A 19314-nucleotide genomic window follows, 5' to 3' on the forward strand; every position below is an offset into this window, starting at 1 on the left:
TCTTAAAACTTGTGAAGGTTATAGAATTATAGGATATCTGCGCATAATGTGAATATAAACATATGGGGAAAATGAACAGATAAAGCAAAAATATGCTTGGGAAGAAGACCACAATGAAACACATCAAAACATTAATCCTGGTTTGTCTTTGAGTATTATGATTAGTGTTATTTGGGGTATTATTTTCTTTAACCGTTTATCATATTTTCTAAACATCCTACAATTCACAGAGAAAGAAAAGCAAATACTTAAATATAAAAATTAATAAATCTTGAGAAAATCATAATAGGACAGATCCAAATCAGAGATCCTAAAAATAAATGTATACAGTCACTGAAATAAACTGGAATACAGCACATTTTAAAGGCCAAAGTTAATTGTTACGATACTTTTATTCCCCAATACTTTTGAGAAGTATGAAAGAGGACTCAGAGAAACTGTACTTATGTTGTTTAAATAATTTGGATTAAAATAAAATCACTTCGTAATGATAAAACTTAATCCAACATAAGAGATAGAAATCTATCTCGTTCTATGCTTGTCTCATGCTGTGATTTAAGACACCCTGTGTGCAGTCACTTGTAAACACGGAAGGCTCTTCCTCAGCATAATGCTACACGATGATGATTACATCACGCCTTAAGACGCATTAGTGAAGGGTACCCTGTCAGTCACAAGCGCTCGCTGCTTTTGTGTATTGTGCATTCGACTTGACAACTATCATCTTCGCTTTTAAAATGAGCTTAAAAACCAGTAAGATTTAGAGTGCCACTTTCCTTATTTCTCCTTAAAGTTTATTAAGATGAAAAAACAAAACCAAAAATCAAAACCAGTGCTGTCAGCTAGAAACTTAGCTTTAAGCTGCTCATTTTAGATTAGAATTTGATGTGACAGATTAGTTTTACAAACATTAGCTGACTCTGCATCAGTCTTGGATACGCTCCAAGGAGCATTTCTTCTTGAAGGACCACACAAACCTCACCATCTCACAGGAAACCTCGAAGGGGTCCTGGGCACAGACCCAAGGTTACAGGAAGGAGGCGGGGCAGTTTCCACATGGGAGGCAATGCACAGATCTGACAGAGAAAAGAGACAGATGGGGTGGGGGAGGAAAACACACGCACTTACCTTCCATTTTGTCTGAAAAAATTGTCTTCAAAGTCACGAAGTTTCTTTCGAATCCTTTTCTTTTCTTCTCTCATTTCCTGAAGGTGTTCCAAGAGTTCTGGTCTAAGGGGGGCAGAGGAATTTCAAGCAAACTGAGTTAAATCTGAATTGTTATAAATGTTATGAATGTGCAGCTTGACAGGGTTGTGGAGAAAGCGGAAAGCACATGAATACAGGAACTGTCAGGGAGTTCAGGGTCAGCAGGAAGGGATGTTTCCTACCCGCTGGAAGCCAGAGCATGCTGACAATAGACACGGTTTCCGGGGCTCCTGCAAGGCTCCTGTTACTAATGAGTTCTTTGGGCTTGTGAAATCCCATGGCGCTTTGTCGAATTTTGCTTTGAAGGAAAGAGATGACACCTATCTGTGCTCAGTGTGTGTTAAATGGTGAGCTGTGGAGACCAGAACCACACAATGCCATCACAGAGACCTTCTGACTGTTTACGCAAGATCTCAGATGCTCCCTCAAATAACAGGGGATGAAGCTTATAAAAACACTGAGCCAGAAGTTTAAAAACAAACACACACTGTTTTATCTGCATGGATGCACCCCAGGTAAGTCACTCATGTTTTGTCAGCCAATTTAGTTAAGTACAAAGGCTAAAATAATATTTTAGAAAGTTATTTTCACCAAAACATTCCAATACTACCCCCCAAATAACATACATTGAAGCAGCATGGAGATTTGAAAGCCCGGTGTCCTGGCTGCATTTTGATGGTATTTTCTCATCCATTGGGGAAATAAATCCGTCAGCATCATCTTCAAATTGGTCCAGAAAGCAACGGGCACTGAATTCGGTTTTCAGGGTGACTGTGAAGTCTGGCTTTGTGTTATCATCCTCCGAACCCTCCTCTTCTTCCTGGAGATACAGAGCAACCACAATAAAAATCTGGTTACTTTTTCTGGCCCTCTTGCATTACGAGAATCACTTAACGGTCATTTAATTACCCAGACACCATATAGTTTCTTCTTTAAATCTATGTTTAGCAACACATGTGCACATGATGTATATGTTACTGAATATCTGTATGTTCACAGTAAATAAGACAAACACTGAACACAGCTACTCAACAGGGAAAAAAATTATAAAAAAATTTCATATACAGCACAATTAACAGCTGTCAAGGCCGAGGGCAGATCTTCAATCTCCTTGCTTGGTCTATGGAAGCAAATGCTTCATTATTAATTTTTTAAAAATTAAACTCCCTTTAAAATTTACAGAGTAAAAGTGGCTTTTCAGTTAATAGTTTAAAGTTTCTCTTTTGTGTCAGAGGAAGTAGCAAGTCCCATCCATGCAGTTTTTATAAGAAGTGAGATAACGCATGTCAAGTACCTGATCAGGTACCCCTGGGGCACAGGCAGCTCAGCTCAGCCGCTCAGCCTTGCCCCAATCCCCTCCCTTCCCTCCCCCGCAAGGAGGAAGAGCAGGTGGAATCACCTGCTGTGAACTCCATGGAGGGAGAGATTGGGCCTCTCTGTTCACTGCTGCCCCCACAGATCAGCCCATGTCTGCCTACATTTGGTGCTCAATAAATGTCTTGTTAGTCAAGTAATTCAGTTTTAAAAGAGAAATCCAAATTACTATTAAGAGCATATTAAAGCCCGAGACAGTTAAGAAATGAAGCCAGCGGTCTCAGCCTCATCAATTATACCCCGAGCTCCTGACAGAACTTAAAAATGTGAGATCGTGTCTTGTAGATATTGATAACTCAGTGTTTTTTTTACAATGAAGCTAAGCAAAACTGTTCTCAGTAAGCTGTGAAAATCACAGGAAAAAGAAACAGCACAGCAGATCTTCAGATTATAAGACCATCAGGTTGCTGTGGATACTGAGTAGATTCTAGACGGAATCAATATATAGATAACATAGGAGTAATTAGAAACAATCAGTCAACAGTGACTAGCACTGGCTCCTTGAAAACAAATCACAAAAACTAACCATTCTTCCTTTTGTCATAGGAATAGCAAAATATCTGGATTTCAATAAAGAATGAGGTGTGTTGATCTGTGGCAGGAGAGCTGGCTGTGAAGGCTTACGCAGGGGGCTGCTGCACTGCTGCTGTGGACGCGGAGGGAGGGCTCTGGCAGGCTCTTTACCTGACCGACATTCACCAACATTCACCAGTCACTTGGATAAGGCGCCAGAGGGATATTCACAAAACGTGCAGATAATACAGTGGGTAGGGATATCTGGTGTGTTGGAATACAAAATCTAGATTTAGTCTATGTCGTAAGGCTGGAATAGAAGTATAAAAAGTTAACCAACCCGAAAAACTCAAGGTCCTATAATTAGATGAGAAAAAGACACATGGACACTAAGCAGCCCTTGGAAAAGGAAGCTGGGGTTGGTATAAATCAGAAGCGAGGTGAGGCCACAAGACCTGGTTCTCATCTGAGGGCAGGTATGCCTCCAGGGGACGTCTGGCAATGTCTGGAGGCACTTTTAGTTGTCACACTGGGGCGGGGGTGGTTGGAGTGCACTGCTCGCACCCAGTGGGTGGAGGCCAGCCCCCCACAACAGAGTTATCTGGCTCCAAATGTCTGCAGACTGAGGTCGAGGCATCCTGCCCCAGAAAGACTCAGATGAACTCAAAGTTCACTGACAGTCACGCAGGCATAGACTTGTAGAACTGACTCCGGATCAAGGTCAGGACTAGTCCTTGGTCCACTGTCCTTCTGCTTAAATCGTATCTAGAATAATGTTCAGTTCTGGGTGTCAGTACTTAAGAGGGATACAGAGAGACTGGTGTGGGCGTACAGAGCCGAGCCACTAGTCTGCTGGAAGGTCTGGAGCCCGTATCATGCGAGAAACAGTGAGAAGAACCTGGAGGAAAAACAGTTCACAGGGGTGGGGAGGCGTAGGCAGAGCCGGTGACTGTAAACAGACGCAGTGCCCTCAGGGAAGCAGCAGGATCCAATTCCAGGTTGTACCACAGGCAAAACTAAGCCTATTATGTAGGAAGTCATCCAATACAAATAGTAGTAACTCCAAATATTATGATTTAATTCTTTTCATTAATTGTAATATTTTATAGTTATTAAACCTATCCATTCTGAAATTACATATTATATAATGACTATATTGTAGTCAATAATTTTTAAAATGATAATCATAAAACTAATAATTAACTAATAACACTGATGCTAAGCCCAAGTAATGAGTGACCTTACTCTCTTCATCACTGCAAACTTTTCAAGCGTGAGGATGGAAGCACTTCTCAGGGACAATGTCTCTATTCTGCCAGAGAAGTTTCAGAGAGAATTCTTAGCTGCATAGAACTGACTAGCTGATCTGCAGGATTTGGGGGTTGGAGGACCTAGAGCTTCAGAACTTGAGCTGACTCTCTCCAACAGCTGGGGCCTTCCCACAAGCATTTATAGCCAGGGACGGTTTTCAAAGAAACCATTTAGATGCAATCTTTTCATCTGCACACACACACACACCAAATTCTAAATTGTATCACAATTGCTGAGAAGTAATACAATCCAATTACATGCTGATAAGCTTGGCCAACTGGAACAAAATGAACTAAAAGGCAACACTGTTTACAAAAGCAAAGTAATCATTGTAAAATTATCTGAAATTTTGACCACCATGAGGACCAGGAGAAGAACCATGGCCAAAATATACTTGTGAAAAAAATAAACTAAGCTAAAAGATAAGATTGGGAAGAACATCCTCTTTTCAAAAGAGCATCATTCATGTAGCTTCATTTGTTTCATGAGGCAATTAGTAAGTGTCATATGTGGGATGTGTTCAAGAACACATTTTTATCCAGGAACAGTTTTATCGCATACTTCTAAGAGAAATATGCTAATTTTCATTCACACAATTGCCCAAATTTCTTCAATTACAGTGATTTAATTCTGGTGTAAAATTACCAGCAAGACAATATTTGTCTTCTTTTATCAACATCAAGTCTTATTGCAAAAAAAAAGTAGCTCTAATTTTTAAGATACAATGTAAGATATTTGCCTAAATTTCACAGAGCATTTTTTATAAAACAAGTTCTAGTTAAGTTAATATGAAGAGTGAACACAATCACTGCCTGACACTTGAATGTGAGGTCTATGAAGTAGTTGAGACCCTTGAGAGGTAAGAAAAGGAACAGAGTTAACAGAAGAGGGGACCTTGCAGCCTCTGCTTCCTTACCTCAGTTACGAGGAGACTCAGGCAAGAAAATGGAGCAGTTCTCAACTGGTGTCCCCCCGTGCAAATGGGGCCCCCATATTTTGAAATAATCATTCCTAACTACACTAAATAAATGCCACCCCAGACTTGGGATTGCCACAGAAATATGACAAGTGAAACTCTTAAAACTCACTTCTGTTTGGGGTTTTTGTCCCCCTTCCGACTTAACTGCTGGAAAAAACAATCACTGATTTTAAAAAATGATTGACTTTGACGTTTCATCTCTGGAGCCCTGTGTAAGGCAGTCAGCGTGTTCAGCTGTCTAGAAACAAAAACATGAAAGAGGCTGATCTTAGTCCAGGCCAATTAGGTCTGTACAGAGCCGTGGACACAGTCTGTCCCCTCTACGCTAGCAAAAGCAGCCACTGAGGACAAGGATTATCTGTATACACTCCAGTATTACCACTGGGGGAAAACCAGAGTGTGTGTCCCAGTGACTGCTGGTCAGAGCACAGAGGACTAAATGTGCCAGGGGGAAGGCCACAGGAAGGGAGGGTGGGTGAGACTGAAAATCTGTCAAAGACAACTAAGAGATTTGTCTATAAAATAATTTTTTTTTTTACTGTGTGCTATATATATTGCCTTTGTTGATTTTGGTTTTTCTATAAACTCAGCAAATGAGATCTTTTTAAAAAAAGTTACGCGATGAGCTAATTTAACAAAATTTTAGAGTACAGAAAATCCATTCCCCAAATAGAGGGAAAAAAATACCCAAAACAAAAAACATCGTGAAAACAAAACAAAAATCCCAGCAAGCAAAATAAAAACCAAACAATAACAAACAAAACAAAATGAAAAGCGGGGGAATCAAATGAAACTAAGGAGATCAGCTGGTCTATAACGTAAATCAAAGAGGATTGTTTAAAGTTGGTCAGAAGCAGCTACGGATTTTTAGGGAACGCTGCAGGAAGCTGTCAACAAAGGACCCGATCACAGCCCCTTTCTATCCACTGGAGAGAGGGAGGCGCGGGGTCAGGGAGGGAGGGCACCGAGGACGGGATGGTCGTGGGTGTAGCAGGCGGTAAGCAGCAGGAGGTCTTCACCTTTATCTCCTTGAAGAAGGAAGCAGTTTCGCCCTCGATAATTGGCTGCAGCAAAGGGCTTCTTCGCTTGCTGGAAGGGGAACCCTGCGACAGGCGTTAAGAGGCAGGTTACATGGCGAACCCTGTTCCCTTCCCCTCTGACTCACCACTATTTATTTCTGCCTTTTAACTCCAGACCCTGACCCCTCCCCACCAAGGACTCCCAGGAAATCCAGGAAGAAACAGCCCAAGTTCTTGCCCAAGTTGCTGCTTCACTTCAGAGCCCCTCACCCCCACAACCACGGGGGTCACAGGAGAGCAAGGACAGCACAAGAGAGTCAACCAAGCATGCAGAACCACCTGAGGAGAAGCCCCTGCCTCCCCACTTCCCTCCCAATCACAGTAACTTCAAGAACAACTGTAATAGCACAAGCTCTTGCGATGCAAAGGTCATCGAGGACAGCGAGGCTGTCCATTCACGTATTTAGGGACACCAAGGACTTCCGACTGGAGAATGAAAATGGTTCCTTAGCTTTAATCCTTTTGTTGGTTAGTTTACTGATTTATTCTGCAGGACATTTCTAGAAAAGTAAACATAAACACACCTGCCTGAGGTCTCTGGACCCTGCCCCGTTCATAGGAACAAATACACTGTTTAAAAGACAGGCAGAGACCACATCTTGGGCCTAGAAATAAACGGGGAGATTTGAAGCAAGACTCAATCGGAGAGCAGCAGCTAAGGAGAATGCACACGCCAGCACCAACATAAAAGCGAGGCTGTGTCTGCTCATTGCAGAGCCCAAAAGCCACCAGGGGAAGCCCCGGGGTCCCCTGGGAGGAGAGCGCTGAAATGGAGGCACAGGACGCAGGAGATGGACGGGGTGGGGACACTGCCCTTGTGGCTGGGCTGGCCAAGCCCAGGCTGAGATTGGGGAGGGGAGCCAGCTGGCCGGGGCCTGGAAGGCCTTCCCAGAGCTCAGGGCCAGTCACTGTTTCCTACTCTTGACAAAATCCAAATTGAGGGGCCGAAAGCAGCCAAGTCCAAGGATGGCCGCCACTGAGCACGGTTCACAGTTGTCAGCTGCCCCTCCCGTCCTTCCACCTCACACTTCCTACGTCCTCCAAAAAGAGGGAGGCTCCCTCACTGGAGCTCCTCAGAGGACTTCTCCCTTGGTATGATTCCAGAGGGGCTGACCCTAATCCTGGAGGTGGAGAGAAGATCATGAACAGAGGACCCTTAAGACCAGAGAGGCACCCTCTAGAGTGGGGGCCCTGGAGACAGCACGGCCCTGTCCCCTCAGTGCTCTGTCTCTGAGGAAAGGGTTGGGGAGCTGGCCCAGCACATGTCAGATGGGTGTATTCAGTCAAAGCATCTCCCCCAGAGGGAAAAACATTCAGTCAGCTTCAGATCTGCTCATTTTTGACAAACGTAGCCTCAGAAGTCTTTGATAAATTCTTCATCCCTCAAGCTTAGCGGCCACTGATACTAAGGGCAGGTTCAACTATGAAAGACTGTTCTTTCATCAGCAGGCAAGTTAGGGCCCTATTAATACAGCAGGGCCCGCTCAGCCGGGACACTGACTGGAGTGCGGGGCGTACTCACGATGCTGGGGATGGAGCTGGCTCGGGACAGGATCTGTTTGACCAGGCGGTACCTGTCGTACAGTGGCTTCATGACCTGGCGTTCATTCTTGCTCACCTGAAATGCAAGAACAGCAGAGCTGAGGAGCTGGCTCCTGGTGGCTGGGAGACTTGCATACTCGGGGCAGAGAGAAAGCACAGGTGAGTCAGCGGATGTCCCACCATTCTTGCAAAATTTATTTCAACTGATAATATTAGTCAGTGGCCATGTAAAATATCTACTTTAGCGGCAGATCATTGGAAGTCACTCCATCAGCCATACTGCTTTTCCTCAATCAAAACTATGATCATTATTAGTCATTAGTTCCCTATTTAAAACCCCTGGGGGTTCAGAGTTTCCAGATGATTTACTATTTTCCAGGTCCAGGGAAGAAGAAGGCATGTATTTCTGTTACGCTGCTTACCAGGCAGTTCTGTAATCATTAAAAAAAAAAAAAAAGTCTCTCTTCCCTATGGAATTGTTGTGTTTTTAAGGACAAATTCTGGCAAACAGTAGGTATTCAAGGAACATATGCTGATAGGATACATGGGCTGATTCATCTCTGTATCCCTAAAATCAGGCACAGGGCTCAAAATGTTTGAAGTCCTGACTCCACAGGCAGAGGGGAGAAATCAAGCCCAGCCCCCTGGTGCACCACCTGCCGCTTCTCCTCCTCCCACCGACTCCAGCGCCAGAGAGCAACGAGGTTATGTCATACCTCCTCGTCTGTCTCCCTCTGTCCTGGAATGGCCTCCTCTCTGCTCCTTGGTTTGAGAAAGTCCAGACCAAGAGTCCCCGCCCTCCCCCGTGCAGCCGTCTGCTGACCTCCCCCTCTCTGGAAGACCTGCTCATTCTCTCCTGGTGTCACCTACTGCAACCTGTGTGCACCTTGTAACTCACCTATGCTCTTCTATAGACAGAATGTTCGGGTCCCCCTCCTGTACCAAATTCATATGTTGAAAACGAATCCCCAGTGTGATGGCATTTGGAGGCGGGGCCTTGGGGAGGCGATTAGGTCACGAGGGTGGAGCCCTCATGAGTGGGATTAGTGCCCCCTGTAAAAGAGACCCCAGGGAGCTCCCTATGTGAGGACAGCAAAAAGACAGCTGTTTATGAAGCGGAAGGTGGGCCCTCACCAGACCCTGGCACTTTGATCTTGGACTTCCCAGCCTCCAGAACTGTGAGAGGTAAATTTCAACTGTTTATAAACCACCTGGTCTACAGTATTTTGTCATAGCCACCCCAAAGGCTGACACATTTATATTCTGCAGTAACTATTTGTTGACACGTCTGTCTTCTCTTTGGACTGTAAGCCCCTCGAGAGCAGGAGTTTGTGCTTCTGTATCCCTGGCAACTATTTCAGTGCCTGACATGAAAACTATATTCCACAAATATCTGCAAAAGAGGAGAATGGACATTTCAAATGTAAACAGGTATGCCACATTCACATGTATACGTTTGCTTACTTAAACGGAGCAAGAGATGAAGTAACTGTGCTTCAAGTTTGCTGTTGGTCGTCTGCATTTTCTTTCTATCATACACATAAGGCAAGAGTGACAGAGGCGAGGAAGGGCAAATAGTATCAGCTTTGATCATTTCTCTTACAGGCCTTCAACTTTGAAGGCGACTCTGGATTAGGCATGAATGGATTATACTTTGTTGCCTTTTTTATTTGCCTTTCTCAAAGTGGTCAACAATAAGCGAACTCTGGCTAAACTTCACAAGCTAGACATTATGCAAAAACATCCTGATTTATTTTCTATCACCAGCAGTAATAATAATAACCATTTCTTTCTGTCTCTTCCTGTTACCACAATTCAAGAGGCAGGCGGTATTTTTTTCTGGCTTTTACCATCTACCACATCAAAAGGAGTTTTTAAATTGGTATTTCATGAAAGATGACTGTCAAAACTGGAAGGGAACACACAAATTAATTTCTACAAAAAGAGTGAGGATTGACCCACAGGTGTTAGTAACTACATACCTACCACAACGGCTAAAACAAAGTACAGTGTCAAGTGTCAGAAAGAATGCTGAGCAGCTGGGACTCTCTCACTGCTGCAGGGGTGGGACGTGTTGGGAACCTGTTTGGCAGTATCTCCTAAAGCTAAACATATGACTCATCAATTCCATTCTTAAGTACACACCAAACAAACGTGGCCATAAGACATATAAATGTCACCAAAAGACATATATTATAAGAATGTTCATAGAAGCACTTTTATAACAACCCCAAACTGGAAACCATCCAGATGCCCAACAGCAGTAGAATAAATAAGGTGGGTTTCCAAAATTGAATACATGCCATGAGAATGAATGAGTCACAGCTATAAGCAACATCACTGCATCACGGATCAGTCTCACAAAAATAAAGCCAAGGAAAACAAGCTAGACACCTAAGAATGTATACTGTAAGATTAAGTTTAAAAATAAGCAAGTCAAATCTATAGTGTTCTAAGTCAGGATTATTGTTTTTGTTGCTGGGTGGAAGGTGATAGTATTGACTGGAAGGGGACAGGATAAGGGCTTCCAGAGAAGGTTGGCAACATTTTATTTCTTGACCTGGATGTTGGTTACCTGGACTTGTCTACTTTATGAAAATTTATCAATATTCATATTTATAATTTGGGCTCTTTTCTGTATTTAATAGCCACAAAGAAATGTAAGGAATAGAAATGAGTGACTTGTACCATCTCACATGTAAAATGACAAAATTTAGGAACACATGGAATACTTTTTTTTAACATAAGATGTATCCATTAAATGTGTTTGCAGATGAGATTAAGGCACATCCTAACTGTCAACACATGACTTGTGGTGAAAAATTATTGTGAAAGATAAACAACAGATGGTTTAGTGACCAAAAGACATACAGAAAATAAAAATAATAAGGAGCCAGCATTCCCCACTGCAGACTAGCATCCTGCTACTACATCTGACCCTTGAACAACGTGGGTTTGAAATGCACAGGTCCACTTATATGTGGACTTTTGTCAATGGTAAATACTACATTACTACACGGTCTGCGGTTGGTTGAATTCATGGATTCTGAACCTTGGATGTGGAGGGACTGTGGATACAGAGAGCTGGCTCTAAGCTATAGTCAGATTTTCAATTATGCTGAGAGTTGAACAAGGCCTAACCTCTGCCATCGGTCAATGGTCAACTGTGGTTGCTTGGCAGAAACATCTTTGGATTGTAAAAGGATACACTGGATTTTGGAAGGAGACTTAGTGGTAAAATTACCAGATATGGCAAATTTGAAAGAAACCAATTTCCTTTCTAATTCTTTGTTTGAAAACCAGATATTCTAGTTAGAGTAGATCAAGAGGATAGCTGGCTTATATTTGGCTTATGACACTGATATTTAGATTTTCTATGAATTGTTCATTTATAAAATTAATGACCCTTAGAATTAATCACCTGTGAGTGATCTGATAAAATCCAGTTTTTGACTAGGGAGAGTCAAAACTCCTCATCATTCCACCAAAGTTAACACTGACATTTGCTAGAAGTATTGAAACATGGAAAGTATCAGTGATCTTTAAGTCTGAGGTGGTGGAAAGAATCCTACTTGATTTACACAAGAATTATTTCCATGATATATGTCTGAAGCCAAAGGCTTGGTGATACCAATAGTCAATATGACTTTCCCCCATCATAAAGCCACTTCTCATGCAGTTATCAGTGCTGGATTTGCGAGCAGAGCCAAAATCTAACCAAGAGTAAAGAAACAAAGCAGCACCTTGTGAACTATTAAAAAGGGGCTGCTGATATTAAATAGACTGTGGGAAAACTGGAAGCTGACAATCTTATTCTCAGGTCATAAGCTGCTCAGGGACTCCACCACTAACCACGAATGGGCCTGTGAACGAGCCAGTGACGTTCTCAGAGCCTCTGCAGAATTCAGATTAGAAAATCTTTATGATCCATAATTATTTGAAAGTGACTTTAGGCTAAGCATCTATTGTCTTTTCAACATACTTTCACTCCTTTTGCTTCAAACCTTTAGTTTTCATTTAAGTGGCAGCACTGAGTGGCTTTCAATGTGTAGGAATAGGGTTAAGATGAAGATGTATTTTTGCACACAGAGCAAGACAACACGTAAATCTAGATATGAAGATCTGATGGGTGAAGGTAGCGCCTTCCACTCCATCTTTGTTTTTGATGAAAAGAAATCTTCATCAACTGGTCTCTTTCTACCTAAATCTCAGAGAATATGTCAAAGTACAGAGGGAACACCAGCCAGTATTGTCCACATTTAAGCAGAGGCAAGTCTCAAACGGCAGTCACAAAGGCCTGATTAGAGGAAAGCATTTGTTTTTTGTGATGGTGTTTGTCTTAGCCTCAAATAAAGCTTCTCTACAGAAACATCAACTTGGTTGTTGTTATCTGGACAGTGCAGCAAAGGTGAAAGAGACAATGACTGATGTTTTTAACTTGAAAAAAAGAGATGACACTGGAACCATGGGATGTTAAAGCTAGAAGAGCCTTGTTTTTTAATGTGGTAAAGCTGAGCACCCAAGAGGAACTGATCTGCCCAAGGCAACAGAGCCGAGTCCAGAACCCAGGTGCACTAACTCCCTGTCCAGTTTTCTTTCCGTCTACAAATAAGCAAGACATGAAGTGAAGCAGGATCTTAACACAGGGACCTAAAGACGTATTAAAAATGTCACAAGATAGCATTTTCCTCTGATAGGGTTTGACCAAGTTATCATCTTAATGTAAAGAATTCCACCTCCAAGCTGAAAGTTCTGCCTGTATTGAGTTCACAAAGATTTCTAGTTCTGAACAGTAGCAAAGAGGCCCCACTTTGGGAGAGATTATGCCCCAGACAGATGACAAGAAATGACACTGCCCCCAAATCTCATCAGTACAACAAAAAGTGGTCTGAATTTGTGTGGGGAGGGGTACCTCTGAATTAAAGGACTGCTAGTGAGAGAAGACAAATGAGATGGATTCTTATAATTGCTGATTTAGAAAATGACTCTCTTTTCTGTTTTATTGGGTAAAAACAAGTAGGCTGACAGTGCAAAGATCAGATAATCCCAAACAGCAGGTAACTAAACGATAGTATTTATATAAATCTGCTTTAGAATTTGTATTTAAATTTGAACATGGTATGTTTAGTGTCATGTTAGTTCCTGGGCTTTAAAACCCAAGACTAAAATACATCAGTGAGGACCCAGAAGCTCTGAGCAAGCCACCCAGTCTCCCATTTACACCAACATCGAGGTCTGAAAAGGTTATGTGGTGAGCTGCACTGGTTCTGTGATGCGGTGTTCTGATGAGACCCTAAAATGTTGAAAAGGACACCCTTTAATAATAATTCCTAGGGCAGGTATGTAAATGAGCATGTCAGTTTTCCATACATGTCCCTGTCTGTAGGATATCCTGTTAAAGCAAACAGCCTTGTTAAAAAAGTGTACAGAAGTAGCAGATAATTGTTTTGGCCTGTGATTAGGACTGTTAGTGTCCTTTTAAACCAGAATCTGCAGACTCAGGAAAAACCATCAGGCTCTAAGCATCTGCTTTTCTAGAAAAACTTGGGGTTTGGAATGACACTTTATCTCTGGAAGTTTATGTACTTTTCTTTTAAGAGGAGTGTTGCCCAAATGGTATTTACAAGTCCAGGGTCCATGGTGACACCACAGATCTAAGAATGGAAATTCCACTCCTTGATTTTCAGACTGGCCAGATATCAAGTGAACTCTGCTTTTCCTGAGGAGGCTGGAGTATCATGTTTCAGAGAGAGGCAGAGAGTCTGAGCTGGGCCCAGGAATAAATGACACTCAGACTTTGTAGCGCACTGGTCCCCTGCCCTAAGAGATGCTAAACTCCAGAGCCCAAAAGTGTTCTTCCTTCATCTGAAAGAATGATGAAAGAAAGGGCTGAGAATTAATATTTCATATTTCTAATGATAAGAGTGCTAAAAAATGCACACTTCTCCTGATTCAATCATTTAATAAGTAGGCAGCAGAGGGCAGAACATAGAATTGTAACAGAAGCGAAACCTGTCATTCACTGAGGAATCCCCTAAAGCCACTCTGCCCTACTTTCTCAGTGCCAGACAGCCTACAGGTAAATGTGTGTGTGTGTGTAATGTCATCTAGTCTCCATGACAACCTACAGCAGACATCTATCACACAGACAAAGCACTGACGCTCGGACAGTTACCTAAGCAGCCCAAAGTCACAGAGCTAGTCTTAGCAGGGCTGAGGTTTGAGTCCAGGTTGGGCTCTCCCAGGGCCTGCACACTGCCACACCCCAGGCAGAACGAGAGCCTCTGTGCCCTCCTCAGAGCAACAAATACCCCGCCACACAAACCCCTGAACTGGCAGTAAGGTGAAGACTAGAATGCAGTTGAGGGATCCCAGGGGCCACAGGCCAGCGAGTCTTTCAAGGATTCATAACCTGAATCCACACAGTGAAAAGAAGGAAGACACATAAGTCCCTCCTCCGTCACCGAGGCCGGCCTGGTGTCAGTGAGGAGATCTACACTTACAGGCTCAGCCTGCCGTGGGGAAGGGGTTCCCTCTGCTAGAAGAGTTCAGTTCTATCGCTCCAAGTTCTGAATACCCCAGAAGAGAAGGACAAAGTTTCACAATACGTGTGAGCTCCAGTGCAGTTCCTGTTTGGTCCAATGCCTTTAAAAAGAAATCCAAACAAAACTTGGATTGAAATATGACCATTATCCCAGAGTGCCAGTGTTTTTCCACTGCAGGGATGGGCCAGCAAAATCAATCAGCAAAGCTCTAGCTGTTTATTTTTAAATTTAAACCTCACACATTCAGAACCAAAATACCATGGAGGATTAATGGACAGAGAGTTTACTGGGCACATACTATGTGTCGGGTCTTGGGCTAGACACTGAGGGTCAGGTTTATCATCATGTAAACAAAACCCAGAATCCCTGCCATCACAGTCGAGTGCATTATTCTGGAAGCTTCCTTACTTAAAAGAGCATATTTTTGATGAAAAGACTATCTCGATTATACAGCTATGGCTGAGACTGGAAAAGAGACCTAGGCATTTTGGCGATATGAAAAACCCACCTGTGAACATAAATTCATGGTTCTTTATACCTGCTCTTAAGAACGTGTGTTCCTAACAGAGGTTACTAAGAGTCACTGACAAGGCTCTCTGATTACACGTTCCCTGAGGACTGGAGCACAAGCCTGTTCTACTACTGCCTCCCCCAGGACTGACAACAAGCACTCAATAAACGCACTTGCTGAAAAACAAACTGTTTCAAATGTTCCCTGCTGTTATAAAAAGGCAAAGCCGTATTTTGGATTCCTCACACTTTTTGGTTCTCGACGGCAGCTGGAATATCTCTATAGACAGACACTGGCTGCAAACTGCACTACAAGGAAACTGAATGTGAGGGCAAATCATTTTAGTTTAGCACCTTCTTTTTATGGATCAGAACGCCTAGAGCCAGTGACAATTTACAGGGGTAGACTGAGGGACAAGCAAGTGTCCTCACTCTAAGGCTCTATGGACCAATTCACACCCCCCTCCACCATTTTCCCCTTAAAGCAGAACACTAGTGACTACATTTTATTTGCCAGCTAATTTTCCTTTGGAGTGTAATTAAATTCAGCACCTGTGAGATAGGCGGAACTCTTATCATAGGTTTAGCCTTCAGAAAGCTGAGTTCTGGTGAATGTATACAGTAATTTAAACATCAGGGAACTTCATCTGCAAAATATTGAACATAGAAGATCCATTTCTAAAGCCAGGTAATTGACCCCCACAGAAAATTCAGCGCACTCACATACCGGCCGTCCATGAATGCTTTCGTAATACAGCAGAGCTTTCTGCAGGGCTACTTTCTCATTAGCAATCTGGTCTTTGGTCATATCCTGTATGAACACAAGGATAGAGAAATGAGAGAGGGGAAAACACTTATGAACAGCCCAACTTTTGTTATACAAATTTTCCGAAGTTAAAAAGAATCTTAGATAACTGCTCTCCCTAGCTCTACCCAAAGCTCACTATAGGCATGAGCTATTCCTGACCTCTTGCTAGAAATATAGCTTTGCAGAAGCATCGCCTACTGGTACTCACCTCCCAAGAGACAGCAAAGGCATGCTGAATACTCAGGTAAGCCAGGCTGTGAGGCACACAGGGCTTAGCCTAATGGCTGAAGCAATGACTACAGTTGCAGGAAACACATTCCCAAAGGTTTGTCTATAATCCTCCCACCTCAGAGAGTCACCAGTCTTTTAACCTAAACAAGTCCATTCTGCAACCTGTATGATAGGGTTTTCTGCTTTCACTGTAGTGGGTAGTCAAAACCCAAAGTGCTTACAGTTAACACTCTCTGGGGTTGTTTCATTTGCATCTCAGGACATCACGGAGTGTGGAAGATGAGGGGGTGGGAGGTCTAAAAAGGCACTGCTCTATCGCCCTTCCCACTGGGATCCTGGGGCATGCCCTGAATTTCCACCAGGCTGACTGGAATGCTTGAGGATTAGCAGTTAGCTTGGGGCCTTCAGAGAATCACACCTTAATATCCTCAGGACGGCTGGTTTCCACCCGCTTCTCCTGGAGCTTCCTCTGAATAGATTCCAGCGTGGCCTCCACACTAGGCTTTATTGCTTTATCTACCAGCTCTTGCTTCTTCTCATCCTCTTTCTCAAGCTGGGAACCAAAACTCTTGGGGAGCGTGTTGCTTCGCTGCCGCATCCTGGGGGTTAGGTCCTCTTCTGATATCTTCAGTTTTGACTCTAGCCGGAAAGAGTTAGGGGTGGAGACATATGGGAATTGATGTCTGCTGAACCCAGACTGTTTTTCTGTGGTGTTAACAACTACTTAGCCCTGACTTTTTTCCCCCCAGAAAGTATCTAATTATAATATTAGTAGAAATCCCTGGGTTATTATGTAAAACCCAAGAAAATGATCATGTCTTCCTGGATTATCTGGAATGTTTTCCTAACCCTAATTCCTGAGAAAGCTTTAGCTCTTTAGCATCCAGGCTTTAGCCACCCCAACCTGTTCACTGTTCTCAGAATGTGGCGGATGTCCTCCTATACTGATTCCCTTGCCATCCACAGGTATTTACAGATTGAGTGCCCAAGTATTGGCCAACTTTGTATGGCTTATAAACCTCATTTTGGAATGATTTTCACTTTATGTTCTGTTTAGTTGTTTGCATGGCTCTATCTCCGAAAAGACAGCAAGTTCTTTGAGGGACAGGGACCAAACCCTTTTCATTTTCATCAGTGTCAATATGTCTTCTCCTAACTCCATGGCAAATACATACAGCCTTGTTAAACAAGTACCTAGTAAGTGCTGAGTTGAAACCATCATCATTATGCTGGAGATTTAGGGAAATAAAAAAATGCTGCAGATTTTGCATCTTAGCTGATCTGGGTTCCCCTGCGATTACAGCCATGGGAAGACATGGGGGGAAGTCTCTCCTGAATATGGAGAGCCCTGGGAAGCAACTTCAGGGAACTTATCTTTCTTGGAATATTTTAGTGGTGAGTGGCACTTAACATGCACTGAGATGGTGGCTTCTGCACCTGGCTTGTTGTCTGGAGACCATGCCATCGGTCTAGAACTTTACCTACCTTTAAGTTGTTTCCGGAATTTAGCCAGGTCATTTGTCCATTTCAGAACCTCCGGATTGGCTGCCTTGTCGCTATGGGAAGGCTGAGAAAAGGAAATCTAGAGTAAGTGTTTTGGAATTGTGGCAGGAAAAAGAAGAGTTTGACCATGAGTTTGCTTACAGGAAGGAAAAGTTGAGTCCCAGTGGAATAATAAATGAACCATAATCAATCAGAGCAACTTCACAGGTGTAATTCCATTATCCTTCTTTACATTTGGTTATTTTTGATTCTTTCCAAGAATTTCTCAGAGGCAAAATGTGAAATTTTCATGATCATGGACTTCTATATGGTCCATGGTCCCTTTTCCGTGATTTGGACTGTTCAGGCTAACAGAACAGAAAGCAGAGAGGTATGCGATATTTCACATTACAGTAATCAAGAAAAATGCCTTTTTGCCACTCTTGTGGGAAATGCTAGAGAGAGTAGAATGAGGTTCGTACTAATAAAATTTTAGAAGATAATCTTGAATTAAGATTTTAGCCAAACAAAAGACTCCATTAAATGATTTCTCCTATCCCTGCTCACGAATTAATTTGTTAAACATTGACGAAAGCATTCAATTCACTTGCTAAGGATACACTTGGGCGAGGAAAATGCTGATCCATGATGTCTGGGGTTTATCAGGTTTATTCCCCAGTTTGTACTGCCTTTCTGTTGTGAGATTCCCTGGAAATCTCCCTTCACCGTTATCACTTCTCTGAGCTGTTGATGCACTGGCCCCGCGTGTCAGGGGAGGGCGGGGACAAAGAGAACCCGAGGGGAGGTGCTTACCCTGTACTTCCTCTCTTCTTCGAATCTGTCTTCAAACTTTCGGATCTTCTTTTTAAGGCTCTGAATCCTTCGCGTGAGCTGGACAGGTGTCAGGTCCTCTTGCTCATCGTCGTAGGAGCCCAGGGAGGAGCTGCGGCGCCTGTGAGGGCACAACGTGGGTCAGCTTCCCACTAGCGTGCGCGGCCGCCTGGAGGGGCTCTGAGGATGAGGGGTGCGGCAAGGCGGGGGCGGGGGATCCAAACGGGGTCCGTCTTCTCAAATAAAGGAAAGCTGACGGCCAATTCATTTTGTGACCTTGACCTCTGTATGTCCTCCCTATTAAATAGGTCCAATCTTCTCCAGCGCACTTTTTACACTTGGGAAACCTAGGACTGAAATGTGCACAATGGGCTCAAAGTTAAATCTGAGAGCGCTTTGGAAAGGAGGTGCTCATGGAAATTCAGTCTGTGATGCTGTAGCTGGGCCACAGGTCAAGTGGAAGATTACAACCGAGCCTGTGTACTAGGACGGAGGCTTTCAAGTCTGTTCCTCCCTATACTTACAACTCAATGAAAAAAAAAATTACTGGCCATCAGCAACAGTCCTATTCTTCCTCCTGTTACAGGGACGATGCATTTGCGAATCAGCAACATAAAGAAACGTACCTCATGAAGGAATGGGAATTGGGGGGAGAAGGAGGCACTTCAGTGTCGTCCAGGTATTGCCGGCTCTGCCCGTAGGCATAGAAGCGGGGAGACAGCATGGGGTCGCTGTCCTCATCCAGGAGCTGCCGAATCAGGCGCCCCGCCTGCGGGGAGAGGCGCGCTTCGTCAGCGTCCACGTTCTCCTGGGGCCACGAGGAGAAAGCCGGGATGGGCTCTGGAAATAACAAGGGTAAGAGGGCAACATTGTTCTTTAAAGCACAGTTGTTGCCTAAGTTTT

The 19314-nt window shown here is 43.4% G+C and overlaps 1 protein-coding gene across 7 annotated transcripts in view; it reads right to left on the minus strand.

Annotated features, from left to right (window-relative positions):
* FAM13A (family with sequence similarity 13 member A) overlaps positions 1-19314 on the minus strand; it is a 286461-nt gene that overhangs the window by 3387 nt on the left and 263760 nt on the right. For 5 of the 7 annotated variants that reach the window (XM_074347120.1, XM_074347142.1, XM_074347114.1 and 2 more), the window contains 9 exons: positions 19038-19251; positions 18394-18532; positions 17584-17665; positions 16517-16737; positions 15787-15870; positions 7985-8080; positions 6403-6486; positions 1833-2026; positions 1129-1230 (listed from right to left, as the gene is read on the minus strand). In XM_074347120.1, coding sequence (XP_074203221.1) covers positions 1129-1230; positions 1833-2026; positions 6403-6486; positions 7985-8080; positions 15787-15870; positions 16517-16737; positions 17584-17665; positions 18394-18532; positions 19038-19251 — 1216 coding nt within the window. The remainder of the gene's footprint in view (positions 1-1128; positions 1231-1832; positions 2027-6402; positions 6487-7984; positions 8081-15786; positions 15871-16516; positions 16738-17583; positions 17666-18393; positions 18533-19037; positions 19252-19314) is intronic. The other 2 variants (XM_074347139.1, XM_074347133.1) reach the window with 1 other exon arrangement.

This window comes from Camelus bactrianus, chromosome 2 (assembly GCF_048773025.1).
Source record: "Camelus bactrianus isolate YW-2024 breed Bactrian camel chromosome 2, ASM4877302v1, whole genome shotgun sequence".
NCBI lineage: Eukaryota > Metazoa > Chordata > Mammalia > Artiodactyla > Camelidae > Camelus > Camelus bactrianus.